General features: G+C 38.7%; 1 protein-coding gene across 13 annotated transcripts; it reads right to left on the bottom strand.

Moving 5' to 3' along the window:
- On the bottom strand, window positions 1–19930 carry C2H5orf30 (chromosome 2 C5orf30 homolog). 13 transcript variants are annotated; one of them, XM_013995006.2, is made up of 5 exons: window positions 19340–19643; window positions 14452–14480; window positions 12212–12298; window positions 5434–5483; window positions 261–2745 (listed from the first exon to the last, which is right to left on the bottom strand). In XM_013995006.2, the coding sequence occupies exon 5, from the start codon at window positions 2720–2722 to the stop codon at window positions 2099–2101; it is 624 nt and encodes a 207-aa protein (XP_013850460.1). In that variant the 5' UTR covers window positions 2723–2745; window positions 5434–5483; window positions 12212–12298; window positions 14452–14480; window positions 19340–19643; the 3' UTR covers window positions 261–2098. The 13 variants fall into 13 exon arrangements, with proteins under 13 accessions (XP_013850456.1, XP_013850459.1, XP_013850457.1 ...); XM_021084595.1 differs by lacking the exon at window positions 19340–19643 and adding an exon at window positions 13142–13272 and having other exon boundaries at window positions 14452–14700; XM_013995002.2 differs by lacking the exons at window positions 14452–14480; window positions 19340–19643 and adding an exon at window positions 19734–19930 and having other exon boundaries at window positions 1–2745.

The raw sequence follows: 24963 nt of genomic DNA, 5'->3' as shown, positions 1-24963 counted from the left end.
AAAGAGCTACATACTTTTATTTAGCTGAAGAAATTATGTAGGCTCATGGGCAGAGACAGATCTCACAGTCATACAGTTGTTGACTGAACACGTATCATTGCCATGAATACATCCTTTACCCTAAAAAGTGATTGAGCACCAAAAGCAAAATTATTTTATTTTCCTTAACAAAAATGGAGTGTCAAAATAAGTGCTTAGGCAAATCCTAGAACAGAAACTGGCCTGTTGATGGTGGACCTCGTTAAAGCACAACACAACAATGTGTGTTTACACCACCCTTTTATTTCATAGTTAGAAATAATACAGTTCCACAGGGTAAATCATCAATAAATAATGGTGTTTAATCATTAAACGTAAAAATCCCAACTCTTTGGCATCTGACAGGATTCTATTTCTTGTCAAACTAATGACTGTAGAGATATAGTTAATCTTAGTGATCATTCGTCAATACAATATGTTACAAAGGTGCAATTTACTTTAAAATGTACAACAGCTGAAAATTTCCAGCCCACCAAGAAATATGATCAACTCAGTAAGATATGGGCCAACTTTCCCAAGGCTCTTTCACATGATTTGCCTCAGTGAAAGTATAATAAACATTGATTAAGAGTTCCTAGGGTTTTCTAATACTTATTCTGTTCTAAATAGAGTTTGTCATTCATTCCGGCTAAAGAAAAGTCACAACTGCACCAGGAATGAGCCACTAATTTAATTAAAAGGTGTTCTTATTTTATAAGTAAGATTGCTAACACCGTAGAAACTCACAGCCCCCGAAATAAAAACTAAAATAAGCAGGTCTAGGCTGCCAGAAATGCCAATTCAGTAATAAATTGCACCTTCAAGAGTCAAAAAAGAAAAAAAAAAGAAATAGAAACTTTTACAAAAGGTAAGTTACATACATTTTTTTTCAAAATATATTCAAGAATAGTTGAGCTGTATTTGTTACTAAAGCCAGGGCATTATTTCTTTAGCAACAAATTAAACCAGTGCAATTGACATAAATTGTTAAGTAATCCAGGATTAACCCATTAAAACTGTAGAAGCACTTTAGGCTCCAGCACTAATCCTAGAAACTGGAATTTCAATGCATGCCTGCCTGTGCTGCACAGAACTAAAACTGGAATGACCCGATGCCATGCTGAATGGTATCACTTCATACTTAGTTTAAGCATTCGATAGTAGAAATCATGAATTCCTCTATTAAAGTTCCATTCACTTACAGAACATTTAGATGCAAACAGTATTATGCCTATAATCCACAATTTAAAGAATCCTTTCCATTTTAAAGTTCCAGGTGAACTTTAAATTAGAAAATAAGCACTAAGGAAACTTTTTCAACTTATGAAAACTTCATATTGGAAACTTTTCGGAAAAGCTTCCCCCCCCCCGCCCACTGTAAAATAAATACTTTGTATCCCAAATTTAATTTTATTAAGACACACTTTAATAACGCTATAAAGAAATATTTTACAGCCATAGAGATCAATAACTTTCCATGCGGAAATAAAAAAATTCATTGCTCAATAATATTATTGAGGCAAGTGAAGAAAGATTATTCTCTTGTCAATCTGAAATGTTAATTTTTTTCAGTGCAAAACCAGTTATAAAATATTTAAACTCAATATTTAAAAATAAAAAGTGGTCCAATTTAGCAATGTTCAAGTTCTAAATTTCATAAAACAAATCATTACATACATTTTATAGTAAAATACAGAGATTAAAGAAGTACTTGAGTACTTAAGATATAAATTTCTAATGAATCATACCAAGTCAGCAACAACCAAGCAGATAACATTCCCAATTTGAGTATCAGAATCTTAAAGATGATATTACTGCACCAAAGCCTTTTTTTCCTAGCTAAAAAGCTATACAAACTAATGGTCAACATTCTGTTTTCCTTGTAGTTGCGTGCTCTAGAATGATTACCCCTCAAGTACCTGTTATTTCATTCCTGTATTCAAAATTTGATCCAAACAATGTTTATGTTCCAGGAATACCTAACTGATAGAACCATCTATAATGTAAAGAGTCCTGTACAGAGTACAACAGTGAAATTTTCTAGCCAAGTGTAAACTGATTTACACTCTCTGCAAGTCACTCATGTGTTATTCCTAGCAAACACACGGTCCCCTCTGAGGGTGAGGTGTTGAAGCTGGTACTGTAGCACTTCTGTGTCAGCTGGCTCCTTGATGTTCATTTTATCTAGATTGAGGTAGTCCAGAGATTTGGAGTGAGCCCTCTTACCTTTAAGAAGACAAAGAGGCAGAGGCCCATGGAGGGCCTTATAAGGTTCATAAGGTAAGGATTTAGTGCACTTGTCTCCTGAGCTAGGCATCCGCCTTCGCCTCCTGCCATTGACAGCTGGAATCTCGTATGGCTGGTAGTACCTACTTCTGGTTTTATACAAACGAGAGGAACGTGCAAGTCCTGCATCCAGCTGTTTGGAGCGCAAAGAAGGCACAGCTTCTCCCTTACTCTCTTCACCGCCTGTGCACTTCTGGGCTAACTTCAAGAGTTCCTCACCGGTTGTGAAGCCCACCAAATAGTTAGAGTCCATGTGGAGGATCTGGTAGCCTGACACAGTCCGGCGCATGGGCGAGCACGGCGTGCTGGAGCAGCGGGGCTTTTCCGCCTCTGCCTTTCCCGGGGAGCTTGCCTCGGCCACGGGCAAGGGCAGGCTGGTCAGGGTGCTTCTGGACTCTCCATTAACATCTACTTCCATCTTAGGCACCAGGCTGCACGCTCCTAAAAGCAGACAGACTCAGATTAGAAGAGTATAACACGCAGAACCTTGGGCCAAGCTGGATCGTTTACGGAGGCTCAGAGAGCATGAAATAACCCTGGCCTGAAAAACAGCCAGTGTACAATTGACAGATTTTTATCTATGTCCATTAAATGTTCCACAGCAGGCATGAAATGACTATTACTTCAAGGACTCAAAGGCAGGTTGAATTGAAGTCTGAAGGACCACTAAAAGGTTCAGACGGAGAAGCAAACAGAAAACAACAGTACTTTTCTAAATACAGTGCTCCATTCAATCACAGCTTATTCCTTGATGTGATTATTAAGCAAATCAAATACAGATCTCAAATGAAAAGCAATTAAAAATAACCATACAGGAGTTTCCATCGTGGCTCAGTGGTTAACGAATCCAACTAGGAACCACAAGGTTGCGGTTTGATCCCTGGCCTTGCTCAGTGGGTTGAAGATCTGGCATTGCCATAAGCTGTGGTGTAGGTCACAGACGCAGCTCGGATCCCGTGTTGCTGTGGCTCTGGCGTAGGCCGGAGGCTACAGCTCTGATTAGACCCCTAGCCTGGGAATCTCCATATGCCACGGGTATGGCCATAGAAAAGACAAAAAAAAAAAAAATTCATGAGAATCCACAAAATATTTCCAACTTGAAAACTAAAATCTTTACATTTTCCACTATTTAATTTAAAATAAGTGCTCAGCTCTTCATACCTGCAGTTCTTTTCAGCTGTTTGAGGGGCATATGATAAAACATAAAAGCCAATCAATTTCTCCCAAAAATCCAATTTAGACCTAAATCTTGAGGGAAGATTCCCCTAAATCTTGTAAATGTTCCCCCTTCCATACCGCCAATCAATTATTTAAAAAAAAACACTTTGTAGTTTAAAAGTTAATCCTAAATCCAGTATGTCACGCCATATTTAATATTTAACATATATAAAAATGATATATTATTTGACTAATTTTAAAATGTCACTGAATGACAGTTATTTTATTCTGCAATAACTTAGACATTGCACTTTTGAATAGTTTAGTAAATGGCAGAATAATTCACAATAGTAATATTATTTATTATAATGATCATATTGCATAATGTGAAAAACCACAGTGACAAGAAGTACCACAGACAATGGCCAGGTTCCTAAAAAGTTGTAGATAAATCAAATTTCGGAAACTAAAATACTAAAGGAAACTGAGTGACAATGTCACTTCTGATAAACTTTATTTGATCTTCAATTAGAATTAGATAGCCCAGGGGTTTTTTTGTTGTTGTTGTTGTTTCTTTTGGCTACATCAAAGGTATGTGGAAATTCCTGGGCCAGGGGTCCCACAGCAGTGGCAATGCTGGCTCCTTAACTGCTAGGCCACCAGGGAACTCCAATAGTACAGTTTAAATGTCTCAGATCACTATTCAAAATGAAGTCAAATAATATGTCAAAAAATAACATGAGTTTAAGATTAAATACTGAAAAAGGCCACTATGTTAAATAATTCTTATGTATCCTTTTGTAAAACAAATAACTTTTTCCTAATTGAAGCATTTTTTAAAGTCTAGATATTCATTTAAAACTTAAGCAATCAGAAAGCTAAAAAAAGGGAGTTCCCTTGGTGACACAGTGGAAACGAATCTGACTAGTATCTATGTGGATGTGATTTCAATCCTTGGCCTCAATCAGTGAGTTAAAGATCTGGCGTTGCTGTGAGCTATGGTATAGATCACAGAAGTGGCTCTGATCCTGCATGGCTGTGGCTGTGGTGTAGGCCAGCAGCTGTAGCTCTGATTTGACCCCTAGCCTACCATATGCCTCGAGGGCAGCCCTAAATAGCCAAAAAAAAAAAAAAAAAAAAGGTTAAAAAAAGCCACAACTTTACTCCCTCATTTGCATGCTGTACTTTCTTTTCCTTCATTAGAAAAGAAATAAACAAGACTGTGAAGAAGTTACCAGATGCCACCCTGTCCTCACTAGGGTCCATACATCTATGGCACAACTGAAAACTAACATCGATAATGTATCCTGAGATAAAGCCAATGCCAAAGGGATCCAGAGAGTTTTGCTTACTTACTTTTTATTATAAATGTTAGATTATTTCTAATTTTTTTTCTTCTTCTTTTTTTTTTTTTTTCTTTCTAATGGCCACACCTATGGCATATGGAAGTTCCCAGGCCAGGAATTGAATCTGAGCTAGAGATGGAACCTATGCCACAGCTACAGCAACATCAGGATCCTTAACCCACTGCACTGGGCTGGGCCAGGGATCAAACCGGCACCTCCACGGAAACAAGCCGAATCATTAACCCACTGCAGCACAGTGGGAACTCCAGACTATTTCCAATTTTATTTAACCAAAATACCCTAGTCCCTCAACACATCTATATTTAAAGTAATCGGCTTTATCCTATTTTATTAATGTGAAAATAAATTTATATTTGATTGTGTAATTTATTACCCTATTGGGAGTATGGAAAGAGTAGGTGACTACCACTTACACGGATATACATACAAAAAGATTTCTGAAGATTTCTCATCTAATTAATTTTAGAGAGCCATATGAAGCCTCATCAGATTTTATGCCGAACAAACAAAGGTTTAAGCCAAATGACAAGTTAATCTTTCCTTTCTCACTAATTCTATAGTCCAGAAAGGGCACAAGAGGACAGATCTAAGGCCTTCAACATACCTAACCTGACAGGCAGCTACAGGTGGGAAGTGTTTTTCTGATACTTCATTCTGAAAGAGAAGGAGAGGAGGGTCAGTGAGGCCTAAATGATCACGGCTGTGGAGGAAATAGAGCACACACAAAACAGGCACCCCACCCAAGGAGTTATCCAGGTGGTGACACTCAGCAATCAGTTCACAGGAAGTGACACAGTGGTCTAGGTAGGTTTCTTCCAAATCCTGCAGTCCATGACAGACCATGGCTTTCTACCAGCTATCTTACTGTATTCTCATTTGGTATATTATAAACATCCTAAAATCCAGGAAATCACACCTCACCCATTCTGAACTGGGTGATAATTCAATTAGAAGCTATGCTGAAAGTCCTCTTATTTGCCTGTCAGTATAAAAATTGCTAAGCAAGCTAACAGGGTACAAAGTCACAGGAAAAAAGAGTGGGCACTGGCTTCTCTGGTCAATAGGATCATCAAAAGTCTGTTCTCTCACTAAGCCAACCCTGCTACATCAAGGAATTCTTAGCATCTCTGCAAGTTGAGGATAATGGGTGACTGGACACAAAAGTTTGAGGGAAAAAGTCAGAAACGATTTATCATCTAGAAAATAAGTACCTAGAAAATTAGAAAAGTGAGGAAAGTAGGTGAGGCAATTTATAAAAGTCAAGATTGATGTGATGTGAAATAGACCCTATTTTAGATGAGTTACCATCACTGGTTAAGTTTCCAGCAGCCAGTAACACCATAAAAAATATCACCTGGCATGGACAAAACTATTCAAAAGGATCTTCAAACATCTACCTGATAGATAATGATTTAACCTAGATTAAGTAAAAGATACAGTTTAAGAACCCTGGAAATTTCAACCAAGCAACCTACCCTACTTTAAGAAAACCTACTATGCTTTACTGAGATAAACAACACACTTTTTGTAGAAAACACTACTTAACCAGAAAGTTTAAGAATAAGCATTTCTAATATTCTCTAATAAAAATCTTCAAACTAATAGCTATGGTCAATACGCTATATAAAATTTCTGAATGAGAGTCTTACTGTACTAGAACATGAAAATGCTTTTTTTAAATATTACAGGAGTTCCCATTGTGGCGCAGTGGTTAACGAATCTGACTACGAACCATAAGGTTTCGGGTTCAATCCCTGGCCTTGCTCAGTGGGTTAAGGATCCGGCATTGCTGTGAGCTGTGGTGTAGGTCACAGACGCAGCTCGGATCCCGGGTTGCTGTGGCTCTGGCGTAGGCTGGAGGCTACAGCTCTCATTAGACCCCTAGCCTGGGAACCTCCATATGCCACGGGAAGTGGCCCTAGAAAAGGCAAAAAGACAAAAAAATTTAAAAATAAAATAAATAAATAAATATTACATACATAACAGCTGCTACCTGCTGGACTTAAGCTGAGTAACTCTAGGGCTGGAAAACTGTACTTTTTAACTATAAAACATCAGTACTTCTGCTCCAAACAATTGCATATTCTCAAAACTAAGAGCTCTTTGAGGTGGTTTCATAGTCTCTACAGTGTGCTGTCCTATGTACAAGAATATCTTCAGATCTTGACTCATGCAGGAATGTGAATGGTGCAACCAGGACTCTGCAGATCCCTTACAGATTTTTTAAAAATGATCCTTTGTACTTATATTTTGCTCTTTAAGAACATATACTGTGCGGCACTAAGAAAGCTATGTGGAGGCTAGCTGATTGACAAGTAAATATTTCATTTTTAGCTGGATAGAGTGCTGCCTAAGTAGCATAACCTTCCATTCTTCAATGTGACAAAAAAAAAAAAAAAAAAAACTTTTTATGATCTTAAATTGCCAAGAATTTTCTGACAGGATTTACACACTGGAGCAAGATCCCAAGAACAGCTGTACCATCAACATTTAGTTATCTTTTAAATAGGCAGAAGTGGTGAAGAGGAAGTCTAGGTACCCAATTGCAAAAAAGCAGGGATGGAGTTCCCGTCATAGTGCAGCAGAAACAAATCGGATTAGGAACCATGAGGTTGTAGGTTCAATCCCTGGCCTGGCTCAGTGGGTTAGGATCTGGTGTTGCCTCAGCTGTGGTGTAGGTTGCAGATGCGGCTCAGATCTGATGTTGCTGTGGCGGTGGTGTAGGCTGGCAGCTATAGCTGCAATGGGAGCCCTAGCCTGGGAAGCTCCACAGGTGCAGATCTAAAAAACAAATAAAATAAAATAAAATATTTTTTTAAAAAGTGGGGTGATGCAAAAGACAATAATGATTGAAAGGTCTCAAAGTCAGCATACCTTGATTTATAGATATCCAATAATTTGCACTGCAGAAATTCTTATTAAAAGGCATCCAGCTGGAAACTTAGCTGCCCAGACTACATCCACACAGCCTATGGAAACTCAGCTGCCCTGACTACATCCAGAGACAGCCTGTGTTAGTCATCTATTCCTATTTTACCGTGAAAACTCTGCTTAGGGTTTGCTATTTTTAACAATATTCATAACTAAGCATTTTGTTTTATATTTTAAAATACATCTCATATCAAAAAAGCATACAGCAAAGATAAACAATTACAAAGCACTCTTGAAAGTCTGTGCAACAGGCAGCACTGCCACCAAATCTATAAGAATAAATATGAACTGAGAAATCAGGTCCAAAGCTAACTTCTGCACTGCAGAGCACCTCAAGTCAGAGACTAACAATATGTACCCTTACTGCTTCCACTAATGTTTTTTTGTATATAGTTGAAAGCAAAAATAAAAACTAGAAACAGAAAACAGAAAGTATTATTAACAGAAGCAGCAGTATTTGTGAAATAGAGACTCTAGAACAGAAAATGCAACAAGCATTAAAAAAATTAATGTGTAATTGAACAATCCTTTTAAAACTGAGTTTCATAAACAAGCACCAGGAACAACTATAATTTCTTTAAATGACACCTACGGATCTTCAACATCAAATTCCCTCACAATCCTATCAGGAAAAATGGCACTTAAATATATTTATACAGCATATGAAAGACCTGGCAATGCTGGTAGGTCCCACCCTATTTCTTTGAAATGTATGAGAATTCAAAACTGTACAAACCTAGACAAGGAAACACTTTAGCATTTAGTAAAAAAATGCACACAGTGTACATTCTAAAAACATCAGGTACAGCCTGCAATTGTGAAGTTTGGCTGAAACTAAAGTAAACAGTCTAAACCACAACACACAAGTAGGCAAACCTGGTGCACCAAGAGCACATTCAGAAGACTGTGACTATATGGAATCTACTCAGATCTGAACACCCTCCAAGAGACCAAACTTCCTATACACTTGGCACCAGAACCAACATTTTGAAAATATAACCTAGATGCCTCAGCTCCTTAAACCAGCTCTGAAAATAGCTGGTAAGTTTCACAACTGCTATAGAAAGAATTCTTTTTGAGAAGTACTGCATTCTGGGAATTTTTTTTTTAATCAGGCTTATCAAAAAATTCACCAAACAGCTCCATATGCTTCAACTGCTTTTAGCAACACACAGCAACACCCCTTAAGATAAAACAGATATAACTGTCTTAAATATACTGAACAAAAAATGTCATCATGTGAATAAAATCCTTTTCAAGAGGTACCTGAAAAGAACCATTCAGAATAGAGTCATTCCCTGAAAAATGGAGTCTTTCCTAAGTATGACTATTATCTAGAACCATCTAGTTTTAATGTCAGAATCCGCTAGGAGTTCACCTACCCAGAACCTTCAGTCAGAGAAGAGGACACTTAGCTGCGAAGGAGGGGGCCTGCCCAGAGCCAGGCCTGCAGTTCCAGGCCTCCCTGCTCTAAGCCCAGGGCTCCGTCAGTGTCATCATGCTGTGTTTCTAGCACATGGTTCTCAACTTGCCTGAACACTAACACATTTGAGGAGCTTCAAAAAAGACTGATGTCCCAGATTTGTGATTTAAATCAACAAGGGGGTACTCTTGGCTCTGAGACTGTTAAAAGATTCCCCCAGTGATTATAATATGTAGACATGTTTGAGAACTTGTCAGATAAAACTTATCAGACAGAAGAATTTCACTCCTGTAAGTTCTTGCGGTCTTTTTCTTAATCAGTAATTAAAGTCACATTAGTGAATACAACTTCTGGCAGCTTCCAGTCGCTAACAACCCATCCCTAAGGCCTTTTAATCTACTGTTTCTAATCCACTATGGGCTTAAAAAGCATCTGCTAACCAAACACGTTAAAGCTAGATATAAAATAAAAGTAAATCTGCACTGAATGAGAACTGGGCCCCTTCATCTGCACACACTTTGGTAGAGTTAGCTTCTTAGAAGCCTCAGTCAGGTGCAGCCACTTTGGAAAGTGGTTTGACAATTTCTTATAAAGTTAAATAAAACATTTACTAAACAACCTACCTACCCTACCTGTGATTATTTACCTTAAAAAATGAAAATGTATGTTCACACACAGACCTGAACATGAATGTTTATTAACAGTTTCATTCATAATCAGCAAAAACTGGAAATGATCCAAACACCCATCAACAGAGTAATGGATGAAGAGACTGTGGTCCATCCATAAAATGGAATATCAGCAATGCGGAGGTGCAAACTAGGATTATGAGAAGTGAAAGAAGCAGGTGGAAAATGTTATATATTGTATGATTCCATTTATATGACATTCTGGAAAAGGTATAACTACTGGAACAGAAAACAAGCAATGGTTGCCAAGGGCTGAGATCGGGAGGAGGGGGCAGACTACAAAGGGCACAAGGGAATTTGGGGCCAGGGTGAAAATATTCTATACATTGACTACACTGGTCATTATATAAATGGATACATTTGTCAAAATTCAGGGAATGATACACCTTAAGAGGGTGAATTTTACTGTATATAAATTATACTTCAATAAACCTGATTTTAAAAATAAAAGAAGCCTGTCACATATTTTCAAATTCTTGATGGTCTCACAAGTTTAAAAGTTCTTTTAAAATTCTGATACTGACTAATCTCAGAATCAGAAGGAATCTTAATGGTTGTCCAATCTATATTTGAACATCTTCAATAATAGGTAACTCACTACCTCTCAAGTTGGTTCATTTCTCCTTTTGAAGCTCTGCTAGGATGTCTTTTTTTTTTTTTTTTTTTGTCTTCTGTCTTTTTTCTTTTGAGGGCCGCGCCCACAGCATATGCAGGTTCCCAGGTTAGGGGTCAAATCGGAGCTGTAGCAGCTGGCCTACACCACAGCCATGCCAGATCAGAGCCATGTCTGCAACTATACCACAGCTCACGGCAATGCTGGATCCTCAACCCACTGAGCAAGGCCAGGGACTGAACCTGCGTCCTCATGGATACTAGTCAGATTCATTTCCATTGAGACACGAGGATAACTCCTAGGACGTCTCTCTCTCTCTCTCTCTTTTTTTTTTTTTTTTTTTTTTTTTTTTTGTCTTTTTGCCATTTCTTTCGGCCGTACCTGCAGTACATGGAAGTTCCCAGTCTAGGGGTTGAATCGCTGTAGCCGCCGGCCTACACCAGAGCCACAGCAACGTGGATCCGAGCCACTTCTGTGACCTACACCACAGCTCACGGCAATGCTGGATCCTTAACCCACTGAGCAAGGCCAGGGATCGAACAACCTCATGGTTCCTAGTCGGATTCGGTAACCACTGAGCCATGGTGGGAACTCCCGGATGTCTTTTTGATTTATATATATAACTACATCTATAACTATAATATGGAGAGAGAGATACAGAGACATACTCCTGTAGCTTCCACGCATTGCTCCTAGTTTTGTGCTTTCAGTTGAATGAGTGAATGACTCAGCCACATCATTTCTTAACCAATATCCTCTAAAAGTACTTTGTATTTAGAGTTCTCAAATTTCTTGGTTTTTTTTTTCCCTCAAAACTGAAAGTTTTCATTATGCTACCATTTTTTTAATGTCTTAAAATACATTTTCATAAATTTGACAGGCTAGATCTGCTAAATGAAGCAACAGTGTTTGTTTTCCCCATCATTCTTCTCAATCATTCTGCTACTGACTAACTTGGAAATTATTTATTATGAAACTGCTTTTTCAAAAAATTATGACCATTCTACGCAATTCAAAACAAGGACCTACAAAGATATTAGCCAAGTAGACTAACATACCAAAGCATCAACTCACACTAAGATAAATTTTTTAAATGCGGAAAATATCATCATTAAATGTTTCCCCTTCAAAGACTTGGAGCCACACAGCCAACTGTGTCAGCCCAGATACAGAGACACACTGAAAAAAGACAACTAAAAGGAAGACAGCATTGCCTATTTTTAACAGTTTAAATTCATGGTGTGATAAAAGGAATGTCACACCTGCTGTGAACTGCCAAGACTAAGCGAAAACGATGTTCCTTTCAGTCACCTGTTTGCTATTCTTTACGTATGATAATACAAAATGAGACTTTTTGAAACTATTTCACCAACCTTTGGAGATTAACATTTTTACTGAAATTTCTCTGAAATTAGAGCAACTACCACTTCCCTACTGTCTTTCAAAACATTATTCCATAAAACATCCTTTATCTCATAAGAATAAAAAAAGAATCTACCCAATCAAAAAGTCAGACATTTCAAACATTAGCAACATATACAACATCAACATTTTGTAACAATAATTTCAGTCTCACCATTAAAACTTTCATAAGCATAGTATACATATTTATAAAAATGTACCGACATTTTGTATTCATCTACTTATATAGTACTTAAAACACTTTATATTATATACTACGTTCATACAACTAGTTAACAAACAGAAAAAGCAAAATACAACTTACCAGACTAAATCCCAGATGTCACTGTACAATTTCCAGTGAGTCCCAGGGGAACATAGGCATAATAATTTCTCTGCTCTACTCCAGATACTAAACATGAAATATAAAAATAAACCTTTAACAAGTAACACAACTTACAAAGCAATTATATCAATTCTAGCTGCCAAACAGGATGAAACTAGCAGGAGATACTAAAGTTATATAGGATACAATATTAACTAATTAAAGCAATTTTGAATTTGTTTCAGCTAAGCAAAACCTCACACATTTTATCATGCTTGTTCCTCTGTGTTCTGTTGCCTAAACTCTACTTGGAGACTAACTAGCTTACTGGGCTAAATAAAGAGCTAAGAAAAAAAAAGGGGGGTTTAAATATTGGTTCCACCATCCTAATCTTATTCATGTGTTCAACAGATTCACAGTATCCTTTGAAAAAAATAATGCTGAGCCCAGGGTGAAAAAGAACAGGTCCTAGTCCTTGCCTTGCTAAGAACTCTGCCTCTTGACCTTGCATAAGCCATAATTTTTAAAACGAGGACAACCATCCTCCCTCCTTCACAAAGCTATTAATGTGGATCAAATGAAAAGTAGGTGAACATGTTTTGCATACTGCAAAGTCCTTCACAAATATGTGATGATATTATCACACAATTAATTTTTGGTGTTTACTCTTTTTAGCCATAAAATAGCAAAAATCCTTCATAAGCCTGCTCTCAGAGTAGAAGGTTCATGGAAAGCATTTTTTAAAGAGAACAACTTGAAAAAGACTTCTTTATAGTTATTACATTGCTTACAGTTTCTAACATCTCTTCTGTGCCTTTCACCTCTTAACTGAGGAGGAAATGCATAAGAAAACATATCTTTATCTCCTACCTCCCAAGTTAATTGGGGTAATTTCTTGAGGCCAAGAAAATGCCTCAAAGTTTTTTTCACCTGTAAAGGTTTCGTTAGTTGTTGGGTTTTCTGTTGTTCTCTTTCTGTGTTCTGTTTCTTCACTTGTTGGGGATGGGTGGTAGCTCAAAGGAGTTGAATAGATTCATTTTACTCATGAAGGTGCACGAAGCCTGAAGAAGTGGCAACAGTTCAATATGGTCCCCCAAAAATATTTGTTACTTTATTATTTTCCTTACTAGCACAGAAGGGTTTTATCCAAAAGAAATGGATTATTACATAATTAATAAAGATATTTGCTTGAGACCCTGGAAGGAGCTAATAGACCAAGAACTATCATTCCAAGAAAACAACATGCTTATCAACCTGGGGACCATCTTTAGATTTAATTCACAGACACCTTTCCTTTCACATCTTTCTCCGCAAACTGTTTTCAAGTTGGGTAACCAAGAAAGCTAGATAATTAAGTCATCTCTACCAACAAAGCCTCTGGTTTTAAAATAAAATGAGTTATAATGCAACAAAAATTGTTACCTAACAATAATTTTTATTTAATATAATTACCCCCAAGGAATCTCCCCAATACTCATGTAATCAAGTTCAAGTTGATTTCTTATTACAGCAAATGGATTTTTAACAAGTTAACGGAAATTTTTTAAACTATTTTATTTTCAGCACCTTCTACAAGCCAAAAGCTGTATGCAATTTATATCATTTAATATGAGCATCTATATACTCCATTAGGAAAGTATTATCCCCATTTAAAAATATTTCATCATGTACTACTACCTAAGGGTCAGAACAAGAATCTGAACCCTAATCCCTCTGGCTCCAAAGCCCACTGACATCACTTTACCCATAAGGCTCTGTACAGAGATAAGCCCAGGTGTACAGCTTGCTATAGAATAATCATGTTCCTGAAAAATGCATATTAATTAACTTCTTTAAATGGAATTAAAATTTAAATGTGAGGAGGCACTCTATTTTTAATTTTTTTTAATTTATTTATTTAAATATGGCCACACCCACAGCATATGGAAGCTCCTGGGCCAGGGAGTGAACCTGTACCTCTGGCAGTGACCCAGGCTGCGGCAGTCAGGTTCTTAACCCACTGCGCCACAGTGGGAACTCTAGGAGGCACTCTATTTCAAAGCTCTATTGTCTCATTTGTAAAATGGTTGGCAGGAGGTAAGTTTTAATTACTAACAAGTTATTTTCAACTTGAAAAATATTAGGATTCTAAGGCAGTTAGTGGAGAATCTTATACAATATCATTCTAAATCATGGACCCTTTCTCCAAAGAGCTTATGAAAATTTTTAAAATCAAATTATAAGGCAGGAAAAAAATGTACCAGCCAATATCTGCAGGTCATGTGGGTAGCTGCCAAATACAGAACAAAATCTCCAGTTAATTTTTCAGGGTTATGTCCATCACAAGGTGAGATTCCATTTAGACCTTTATAAATCTAGACTGAAAACTTAGAAACAAGAATATTAAAAAAAACCTCCATACTGTTCTCCATAGTGGTTGCTAGCAATGAGATCCTGCTGTGTAGCACTGGAAACTATGTCTAGTCACTTATGACGGAGGATGGTAATGTGAGAAAAAAGAATGTATACATGTATGTGTAAGCAGGTCACCATGCTGTAGAGTAGGAAAAAAAAATAATGTACTGGGGAAATAAAAAAAAAAAAAAAACAAGAAAACTAAATCTTTCAATTTTAAATAAAGAAGTTTTATAAAGCTACCTAAAAATCTCAAACTTTCATATAATTTGCATCAGGTATTTGGTGATATGTTCTTCTTTTCAAGCTTTTAAATGCACTGGAAAAATATTTCCATTATCTTTTCAACACCACAAGGAAAATAAATCTGAAACTTCATTCTGGATTTGAAGGCATAGGAGCTTAAAGTAATATCCAACTCTTGCACTAGAGGTGATGTGGAAGTCTAGGAAATGGTTGGTAATTTCATAGTAAACAAAGTGTAGTAACTGATTATCCCTATTATGCCAGTGCCAAGCCAAAAATAGAACACAAACAAGAGTCCAAGGGAGCAACACAGGGTGAAACCGAGGTGCAGGAAGTTTGTTCCAGTTCTCATTTTTTTACTCATTTCTAACTCTGCTTACTGTCTGGTGTGTAATTGCATGCTATCCATGCACAGGTAGTAAGAGGATGATGATGATGAAGATGGTGAAAAAGAGAAAAGCATTTTAAATAAAAAGAACAAGGTAGGAGTTCCTGCTGTGGCACAGTGGATTAAGGATCCAGGGTTGCTGCAGCTGTGGCTCAGATTCTATCCCTGGCTAGGAAACTTCCATATGCCACAGGAGTGGCCAAAAAAAAGAAAAAAGAAAGAAGAACAAGGTCAGGATTTAGTATGAGAATATGGCTTCTTTAAGAGATTGCCTAGTTTTTCCCTCGTGGTGCAGTGGATTAAAGATCCAATACTGTTACTGCACTCGCTCAGGTCACTGCTGTGTCACAGGTTTAATCCCTGGCCAGGAACTCCCACATGCCACAGGTGCAGCCAAAGAGAGAAAGAAAGCCTGCAAAGGAATCCAGCAAAAATTATAATAAGGATTTTACTGTCATCTTCCATTAGAAACAATTAAAAAGACTTCAATTCAAAAGTTCCTCCAAATATATGCCTTCCAAATAACACATTTAGAGTACTTTAAAATCCACAAATCTCTAATATTTGTAACTGATTTTGGCCAATGTTTCGAACTTGAAAACTTGGCAAGGTATCAATGGATTTCCTTCCCAAAACAGTCAGCCAGAGGGAAAAGAACTCACATGAAATCCTTACAAAAAGGACAAAATACTTATAAAAAACAGAAGTAAACAGAGCAAAGGCTAGAGTATATAATGCTTCTAGCCACAAGCAGCTGAAACAAACAGAAAGCCCTATGACATTATCCTGAAAGCAATGAAAACAGGAAAAATTAGGCATGGCCAAGAGCTGCCCAAAGACCTCTGCATAGGGAAGCAGTGGGTGACTAAGCAAAAGACACCAAACATTTGACTGCAAATGAAGCTTCTACAAACAGAAAAGTGCAAACATTAACTAGTAACTGTGTCAATTTTCTCAGGCAGCGTGATAGATATCATCTTCAATAAATAAAGAAGAATGTCCCTCAAAAGTAGGGTGACTGTATGTCTCAGTTCACAGCCAGTGAATAATTATTTACAGCACCCCTTTTATCTCTCAAAGGTGTCCCAATTTGGTGGTTATATCGTTATCCTACTTAAAAGTAATATATAACAATGGAAAGGCCAATTAACTAAAAAAGAAAGCCCCTTCTGATTGCATAGTGGTTTTCCATACAGTTCCAAGGAGTATTTCTTTAGGTGTATCTACCCAGCCATTCAATCATTCATTTACTCATTCAATAATATTTCTTGATTGTGTCCCAGCATTGTGCAGGCACTGGTACAAATACAAAAAATGAAGACAAGATGGGAAGACAGACAGACATGGAAATACCTAAATCTAACACATATAACAGTAAATCTAAATGACAATGGAAACCTAAAGAAGGGAATGTTTTTCCCAAAAATGTAGAAGGCCCATATGGAAATTTTCAGGCCCACACAAAATCCCTACACACAAAAACCCCACAAATCTCTGGCTACATTATAGATCCACTACAAAATACCAATAATAAAAAATTTAACAAAATATCATTTCCACAAACCACAAGGCTACAAATATGATCAGCATATAATCCTTGAGAATTCCAGTAAATAAATCTCATGAATCATTAAAGATTATATTATGAAAAGCAAGATAAATTTTAGGCAAAGAAAACTGGTAGATTAGATGTTACAGGTTCTAACTCTTGTTCCTAAAACAAGACAAAAAAAAAAAAAATGGAAGCAAGTAGTTTCCTCTGAGTGGCTACTTGAAGAGAGACCAATAATGAAAAAGCACTTGGAAAAAAAAAGAGCAATTTTAAAAAGTTCCATTCAGATAATGAAAACATTTTGCCACCAATAGTCTCCAAGATTACCCTATTAATAAAAAAAAAAGGACTAAAAGATCTCTAAGTAACACAACACTGAGCAGAAATAAAATGGTTTAACTGCCAAAGTTCAACTCACAATGAAAACAAATTGCTTAGCTATACCGATGTGCTCATTTTAAAAGTTACTTTAAAATAATCCTACTTTTCCATTTGCATCTCATAAAAACTAAATAATCAATCATATTTTAGAAGAGTTAGGTAGGGTGTGCCTTTTCTGAAACCATCCTTGCTTGACCCTACAAACAAATTATTAACCACACCAACCTGGAAACAAAATCTAAAATTGATTCAGAAAGAAGAAATGTGTTTTTCTAATATTAGTTCTTTTAATAGTAAATTCCTTAAAGTGCAGCGTTCATTTTTTTTCTATTTTTATTATAAGAAACTAAAGATAGATTACTAAGGTCTTATTATGTGAAATCATCCTACTTTCAGAAGAAAATTCAGTTTCACTACAAATATGACTAACAGTAACTGGAACTGCAAGTCTACATGAAGTCTTTACAAGAAATTTGCCTCTTAGGAAAGGTAACTGAAATGGGGCAAGTGTACACAGTGGAATTGGCTAACCTTCCTGATGAAAGCTTAAAACCAAGAACTTATTTTGATAGGCTGGTAACAAAATCAGAGCTCTCTCTGGAGGAAAAGAGCTGATTTTCCCCTAGAGAATATAAATCAGCCAAAAAAAAAAATTAAATCCTGTATATAAGATTTTTATTACTCCCATCACAGTAAATCTTTTAGGGTTAATGTGTACACTAGCTCTCTAATGTATACAAAATAAACAAATTCACTGAGCATTATGTAAGGTCCATAAATACCCTTTATCGTATATCCTGGAATAGTTACTACTAAACAGTCTTATTTGCAATTATATAAAATGTTGGTAGAAGCAAAATCTAAACACCAGTTCTTATCAAATCAAGAGGTCTCCAGGCTCATTAATCCTGGTATTTCATCCCGGTCATTTTATTAAGTTTATAATGCATTCACAGTTACATAATAAAAGCACTGAAATATCTGTGAAACACTCATTAAGTATAATTGTGTAAGCATAAATCGTGGTCTTAAATTAAAAAGTACCAAATCTTCGGTGATAATAACCAATACTGTATTTTGAAATGACTGGGAAAATAAACTTTGGGAAGAGGTCATTTCTATCTTTCTACTGTCTAATCTGCTCTATAGGGTTCGGGGGGGGGCGGGGAAGGCAACTTACAACTCTAAATTGTAGCGTAGCTCATCTAAGAAAAACAATGTGAAATGAAGAGTCCAGAAAGTGAGAAATGTGCAAGAAGTGTCCTTTCGGCTAGGCGCAGCAAGCTATAAAATGCTACTGACTCCATTCTTCCTCTTTCCTCGAATGATTAAAAAGTTCCCAGCCCAGCTTTACCTGTGCACCACAGCCATAAACATACACACTCATCGTCCTGGCCCAACACAAATGAGTAAACCTTCCCGGGTGCAAAGAGGCGTAGGTCAAGAAGCAGGGAGATGTGGAACACTTGCAAGAGGAAGGGACAGGGCCATCATTCCTTTCGTGTTCTCATCTCCTTTCTGGCAGAGATTTGCAGATTCCACCACTAGAGAGAGTTTGGCAGCTTCACAATGGGGCCGCCTTCTCAAGGTCTGACTTGACTGCCGCCCGCCTGGAAATCCCTTTCCTCCACTTCCCACCCGGCCCAAAGTCCACCCGCGACAGGTGGGGCGAGGGCGGAGATGCCCAACGACATCTGTCGCTTTCGCTTCTGGCCAGGACCCGGCCCCAAACCACGCGCGCGGTCCCAAACACCGCCGGTCCATCCGCCCCCACGACAACAGCAGACGCGCTGCGGGCGCTGGCTGTGGGCTCCCGGGCGGTCTTGCCCCCCAGTTTCCTGCGCAGACTAGAAGAGCGGGCGAGATAAGGCCGTCAGGGCTCGCCCCGAGGCGCTATCTGGCCGGGGCAGTCGTACCCAGCGCGGGGCCCGGGCGGACAGTCAGAGGCGTAGCAGGCCCGGGTAGGAGCTACTTTCAATGGGGCCTCCAGGCCCGCTGCCCCGCGGTGCGGGCACCGCGGCGGCGAGGCCAGCATGCCCGCCAACACGCCCCGACTTCCGCACCGCCACACCAGGGGAGAGGCACTTGGGGTCGCCGAGTCCCGCACCTCCCCGGCGAGCGCACGCCGCGCGCTCACGGGGGCGCACGCCCCTGCACCCTCACTCACACACGCTGCACACTCACGGCGTCTCCGACCCCACCCCTGGTCCAAGGAACTGCGGGCTCGCGGCACTCCGCCAGAGCCCCACCCAGTTCACCAGACCCCAGCCCTCTGCTCGGGCACTGGGGGACAAGACTGTCGAGGCCTGGGGCGGCTGAGGCCGCACGCCGTTCATCCTGGGAGGCCCGCCCGGCCGGGGTTCCCCAGCACCGCGCGGGCACTGCGTGCCCGGCCTCGACACGAGGCAAGAAGGAAGGGGCGGCGCCGTGACTGGGGTTGGCACCCGGGATCGGTGACTGAGGCAAATCACCCCCCCACCAACAACCCACCCACCCATCACTACCACCCTTTCTGCAGCACAAAAGGCTGAAGAAGGAAACGCCGTCCCCGTGCAACCTACCAGTGGCCCACAGCTCCGCCGCCTTTGCTGTGCCTGGGGCCGCGGAGCCGTAGACAAGAGAGGGAGAAGCGCAGGGCTGCGGCACCGAGATCCGGGCTGAGGCCGCCAGCAGAGCCAGCCGGGTACCCTCTCAGCTCCCACCGCGTACGGCGCCAGCTACCGCCCGGCGTAGTCCCCGCCTCCGCCGCCTCCGCGCCCGCCTTCCCGCCCTCCCTGCAGAGGCGCAGCCCGTCAGCGATGAGCCCGCCTCCTGCGCCTAGCTCACACACCCGGAGGAAAAGAGGACCTGAGTGAGAAGGGAAGCAAGAAGCCTGAAGAAGGGGGCGGGACCCGAGGGCAAGGGGGGTGGAGCTGCTGACTGGGACTGTGGTGGGAAGAGAGGTCGGAGCACCCTCTGTGAGGTCCAAACCCCAAACAACAATTCTAGAGCTCCCACTCAAAGGGCTGGCAATGCTCAGGTTGCCCCAGTTAAGTGGCGATGTTTGTCATTGGTGAGTCTCTGCTTTAAGGACGCAACCTTGAGAAATAGAGAAGACTAGAAGCTGATGAAATAATAAATTATGGGGTCAATCTTAGAAAAATGCTAGATATCTAGTGAATGTGGGGAGAAGGGTAAAATTCAGATTCTGATTTGATTAGCCCCATGTTTGAATCTTCAGACTTGATCTTTTCCATTCTTGTAAGAAATTCCTTCCTTTGATCATTCTTTTCTACTCTCGATTCTTGTATCTCTCTCTGTCAAACCGGTTAACAAACTTCAGAGATAAGAACTGTTACTGACAAGGATAGAAAGCCCAGATAGAAACCCAAGTAACTATGGTCAACTAATCTATGACAAAAAAGGACAGAATATACAGTGGAAGAAAGATAGCCTCTTCAATAAATGGTGCTGGGAAACTGGAAAGCTACATGTAAAACAATGAAAGTAGAATACTATCTAACACCATATACAAAAATAAACTCAAAATGGATTAAAGACCTAAATATAAGCCCAGACACTATAAACCTCCTAGAAGAAAACATAGGCAGAACCACTCTTTGACATAAATCCAGCAACACATTGTTTGATCCACCTCCTAGAATAATGACAATAAAGAGACAAATAAACCAATGGGACCTTATCAAATTCAAGTTTTTGCACAGCAAAGGAAACCATTAAAAAAAAAAAAGAAAAGAAAAGACAACACACAGAATGGGAGAAAATCTTAGCCAATGATGCAAAAGACAAGGGCCTAATCTCCAAAATATACAAACAACCCATGCAATTCAACATCAAAAAAAAAAAAAAAAAAAACAAACAACCCAACTGAAAAATGGGCAGAAGATCTAATAGACATTTCTCCAAAGAGGACATAAGGATAGCCAACAGGCATATGAAAAAATGCTCAATATCAGTATTTATTAGAGAAACACAAATCAAAACTCCAATGAGGTATCACCTCACGCCAGTCAGAATGGCCATCATTAACAAGGCGACAAATAATAAATGCTAGAGAGGGTGTAGAGAAAAAGGTACCCTCCTCCACTGTTGGTGGAAATGTAAATTGACAACCACTCTGGAAAACAGTATGGAAAATACTTCATAAAACCCAATATAGAGCTACCATATGATCCAGCAATTCCACAGCTGGACATATATGCAAACAAAACTTTCATTGAAAAAGACACATGCACCCATATGTTCATTGCAGCACTATTCACAATAGCCAAGACATGAAAACAACCTAAACGTCCATCAACAGATGAATGGATTAAGAAGATGTGGTACATATATACAATGGAATATTACTCGGCCATAAAAAAGGACAAACTAATGCCATTTGCAGCAACATGGATGGATCTAGAGACTCTCAAACTAAGTGAAGTAAGCCCGAAAGAAAAGGACAAATACCATATGATATCACTTATTTGTGGAATCTAAAATATGGAACAGATGATCCTATCTAAAAGTAACGAACAAACAAACAAAAAACAATCGTGGACAAGAAGAGCAAAGTTGGGATTCATTCCCATTCCTTCCAGGGGAAGGAATGGGGATGAATGGGCATTTGGGGCATTTTGGGGATGCAAACTGTTATACTTGGAATGGTTGGGCAATGGGATTCTACCGTACAGCACTGTGGGAATGTGTGTGATTGGGTTAGTTTGTTGTACAACAGAACTTGACAAAACATTGTAAATCAACTATACTTTAATAATGATAATAAATTTTAAAAAGAAATTTTAAAAATAATTGTTTCTGACATTGATTTAGCTCTCACTATGTGCCAGGCCTTTTTAAATACATTTTCTAATTTACACTCCTCAACAATTTTATAAGAGAGTGACCAACTATGGTCTACATTTTAACAATGCAGAAGGTGTAAGTAATTTCCTGGAGGTCAGACAGAGAGTGGCTGAGCTGGGTTTAATCCCAGGCAATGGAACCCCAGAATTGTTTATAAATGTTGCTAATTTGTGTTTCATTCTCAATCCAAGAGACTTTTTGTTGTTTTCGTTGTTCTTTTTTGGTTTGTTTTTAACAAAATGCTTTATCTGAACATGAAAGGCATAATCTTGTTGTAAATTAACCCAAATTTAAGCAAATGTTGATTCGTACTTGTTCCAAAATCCATATATGTCCCTGATAATATAAAGACAAGTTGGAGTTCCCATCATGGCTCAACAGCGGAAACAATCTGACAAGCATCCATGAGGACGCAGGTTCCATCCCTGGCCTCACTCAGTGCGTTGAGAATCCAGCATTGCTGTGAGCTGTGGTGTAGGTTGCAGACATGGCTTGGATCTGGTGTTAATGTGGCTGTGGTGTAGGCTGGCAGCTACAGCTCTGATTGGACTCCTAGCCTGGGAACCTCCATATCCCAAGGGGGGTGCCCTAAAATAAAAATAAACAAACAAACAAAAAAAAAAAACAAGTAAATCTGACACATCTATTTCAACAGAGTAATATCTGGAGACTCCTGAGCTAGAAGACATTCTATACTACATTATGTGTCCTAAAATACCTATGGGAGTATTATAGACCAATTTTAGAAAACATAAATTACTTTATTTCTAACACAGTTATGTGTAACTTCTCAAATATAGAACCTGGCACAACATAATATGCGTCGAATAAATAAACGAATGTACTTCTCTTTCATCAGTACTTTAGGAAAAAACACTGAAAGTTATTTCAGATTATAATCTGTTTGATACAGTAGTGTATTGTTCTGATGATCATTCTCATAAAACCACTTCCAAAACATTGAATATTTTATAGTCAGAAACTTACTATCATTCTTTTCTGTCTGAAGTCTTGTAACCTTTTCAGAAGAATGCCTTGTACTTGCCCTTCGCTCTGAAAGTTTAGCAATGATCTTTGGCCAAAAGCTGTAAAGTTCTGATTTGCCCTTAAATTTATTAGGCTCAAGACTAGTCCTCTTTCAGGGCATTGTGTCCAAATTCGCTCCATCCCTGGGTGGTGCCTTTTTCTCCCATTCTAGCCCTGACTCTTCACCCAATCAGTATCACAAAACACCCAATAAACCAATTCACCAAGCAGTTAATGACTGATAATAGCTTTATGTGTGGCCCCTCCTGAGGTGTCTATGTCACCTAAAGACTCTGACTGGGTACTGTCTTAATTCAGATCAGTTGTAGCTTGCAAAGGCTGTGGCTGAGGGGAGTACGGCCCAGGTGGAGGATGAGGTAGATATGCAGAAGCCCTTCTCAGAGCTTTACTATATTACATGAAGATCTGTTCAATCTACAAAGAAAAATGACATGCTTATAAAGAATTAGGCACAAATGTAAACTGAAAGGCCTTGTGATCTGAAAGGCCTTCTGAACCTGAGGAGTCAGACACTTCATCTCAAATGCCTCTTGTGTAAGTTACATCTTTGCTCAAGGCGCCTTCCCAGGAAAATCACTTTAAAATGATGGATGTCTGGGAAAGATTATATACACTGATGTAAATAGCATCGCCTAGCAAATAGTCAGTTTGAGAGAACAGGATAGGAAGATTTGATAACAACGTGGTGGATTTAAAACAGAAACTACAAAGTCAGGTGTGCAAGAAATACCACATCTTTTTCCGAATCCACTTGCTTCCAGCAGGAGCTGACTGGGAAAATAGAGACTACTTGAGATATTCACACACCCAGACAATTGATGCAAGGAAATGGCAACAAAGGCAATGGAAGAACACAGAAACTAAAAAGGGGTTGATGAGGTAATCCAGAAATTAGCAAGCACAGACTTTAACTGGAGAAACAAAGGGTCAGGGTTACTGGAGCCCAGAGGCCACTCCGGTGGAAGCTGTAGCCACAGAAGAGAGAAAGAGTTTTGCCAAAGAAGCTTTGGTTATGAAAATGTTCTGTATCCTGGTTGTGATAGTGTACTATAGTATAGTACTATATAGTGCTCTACTGTACATTATCACTGGGAAAAACTGGGTAAAGGGTATATGGGATCTCTCTGTATTATTTCCTATAACTGCATGTGAATATACAAGTACCTCAAAATAAAATTTTTTTTTAAACTGAAGGGGTTTAAAAGCAACACAACTGCATATTTAGAATATATCTCTAGAATATGGCCAGGAAGTGAAAAAATTAGTTGCCACCAGGGAGGAAATGTTGGTGGCTGGGGAACAGAAGTAGAAGCTCAACATTTACTATATATTCTTTTATACACTGAATTTTTAACTATGCAAAATTAATGCCTATTCAAAATATAAAATTTTCAATATCATTTCTTAAATTCCTCAATCAAATCTTGATGCTTTCCAGTTGTTAGCAGTCTTGATCACACTGTTAATTTTCTATTCAGAAATTGTATAAAGTGTACTTTAACTTTCTAATCATTAACCTACTGCATTATTGCAGCTTCTTGTTATTCTCAAATACTTAACCAATATCCTTATCTTTTTTTAATTATGAAGCTTTACCTCCATATACTCAATCTTTTCTAGAACAAAAAGCAGTTTAAGGAAAAATCATTTTTCCTATCTGTTGCTGTTGTTATTTCTATGAACTATTTGCATGTTTATGGGTCAATTGACATCCTACTCTGTCATTGTATTACTTTACAAGATACAATGTGATAAAATCAAGACAGCCAGGACTTTGAATCAGTCCAGGATTTCTAACCATGTGACCTTGTTAAAATTATTTAAACTACATAAGGCTATTTGTTTTCTCATCTAGAAAACAAACATAGTAATACCCATTTTTCCTGATTGGTCTGA

Source organism: Sus scrofa, chromosome 2 (assembly GCF_000003025.6).
Source record: "Sus scrofa isolate TJ Tabasco breed Duroc chromosome 2, Sscrofa11.1, whole genome shotgun sequence".
Classification (NCBI taxonomy): Eukaryota; Metazoa; Chordata; class Mammalia; order Artiodactyla; family Suidae; genus Sus; species Sus scrofa.
Note: the sequence above shows the minus strand (reverse complement) of the source record. Positions and strands in the feature narration are given on the sequence as shown.

Excerpts from the sequence above, each read along its gene's own strand:
- C2H5orf30 (XM_013995002.2), bottom strand. The coding sequence starts at position 2,722 with ATGGAAGTAGATGTTAATGGAGAGTCCAGAAGCACCCTGACCAGCCTG.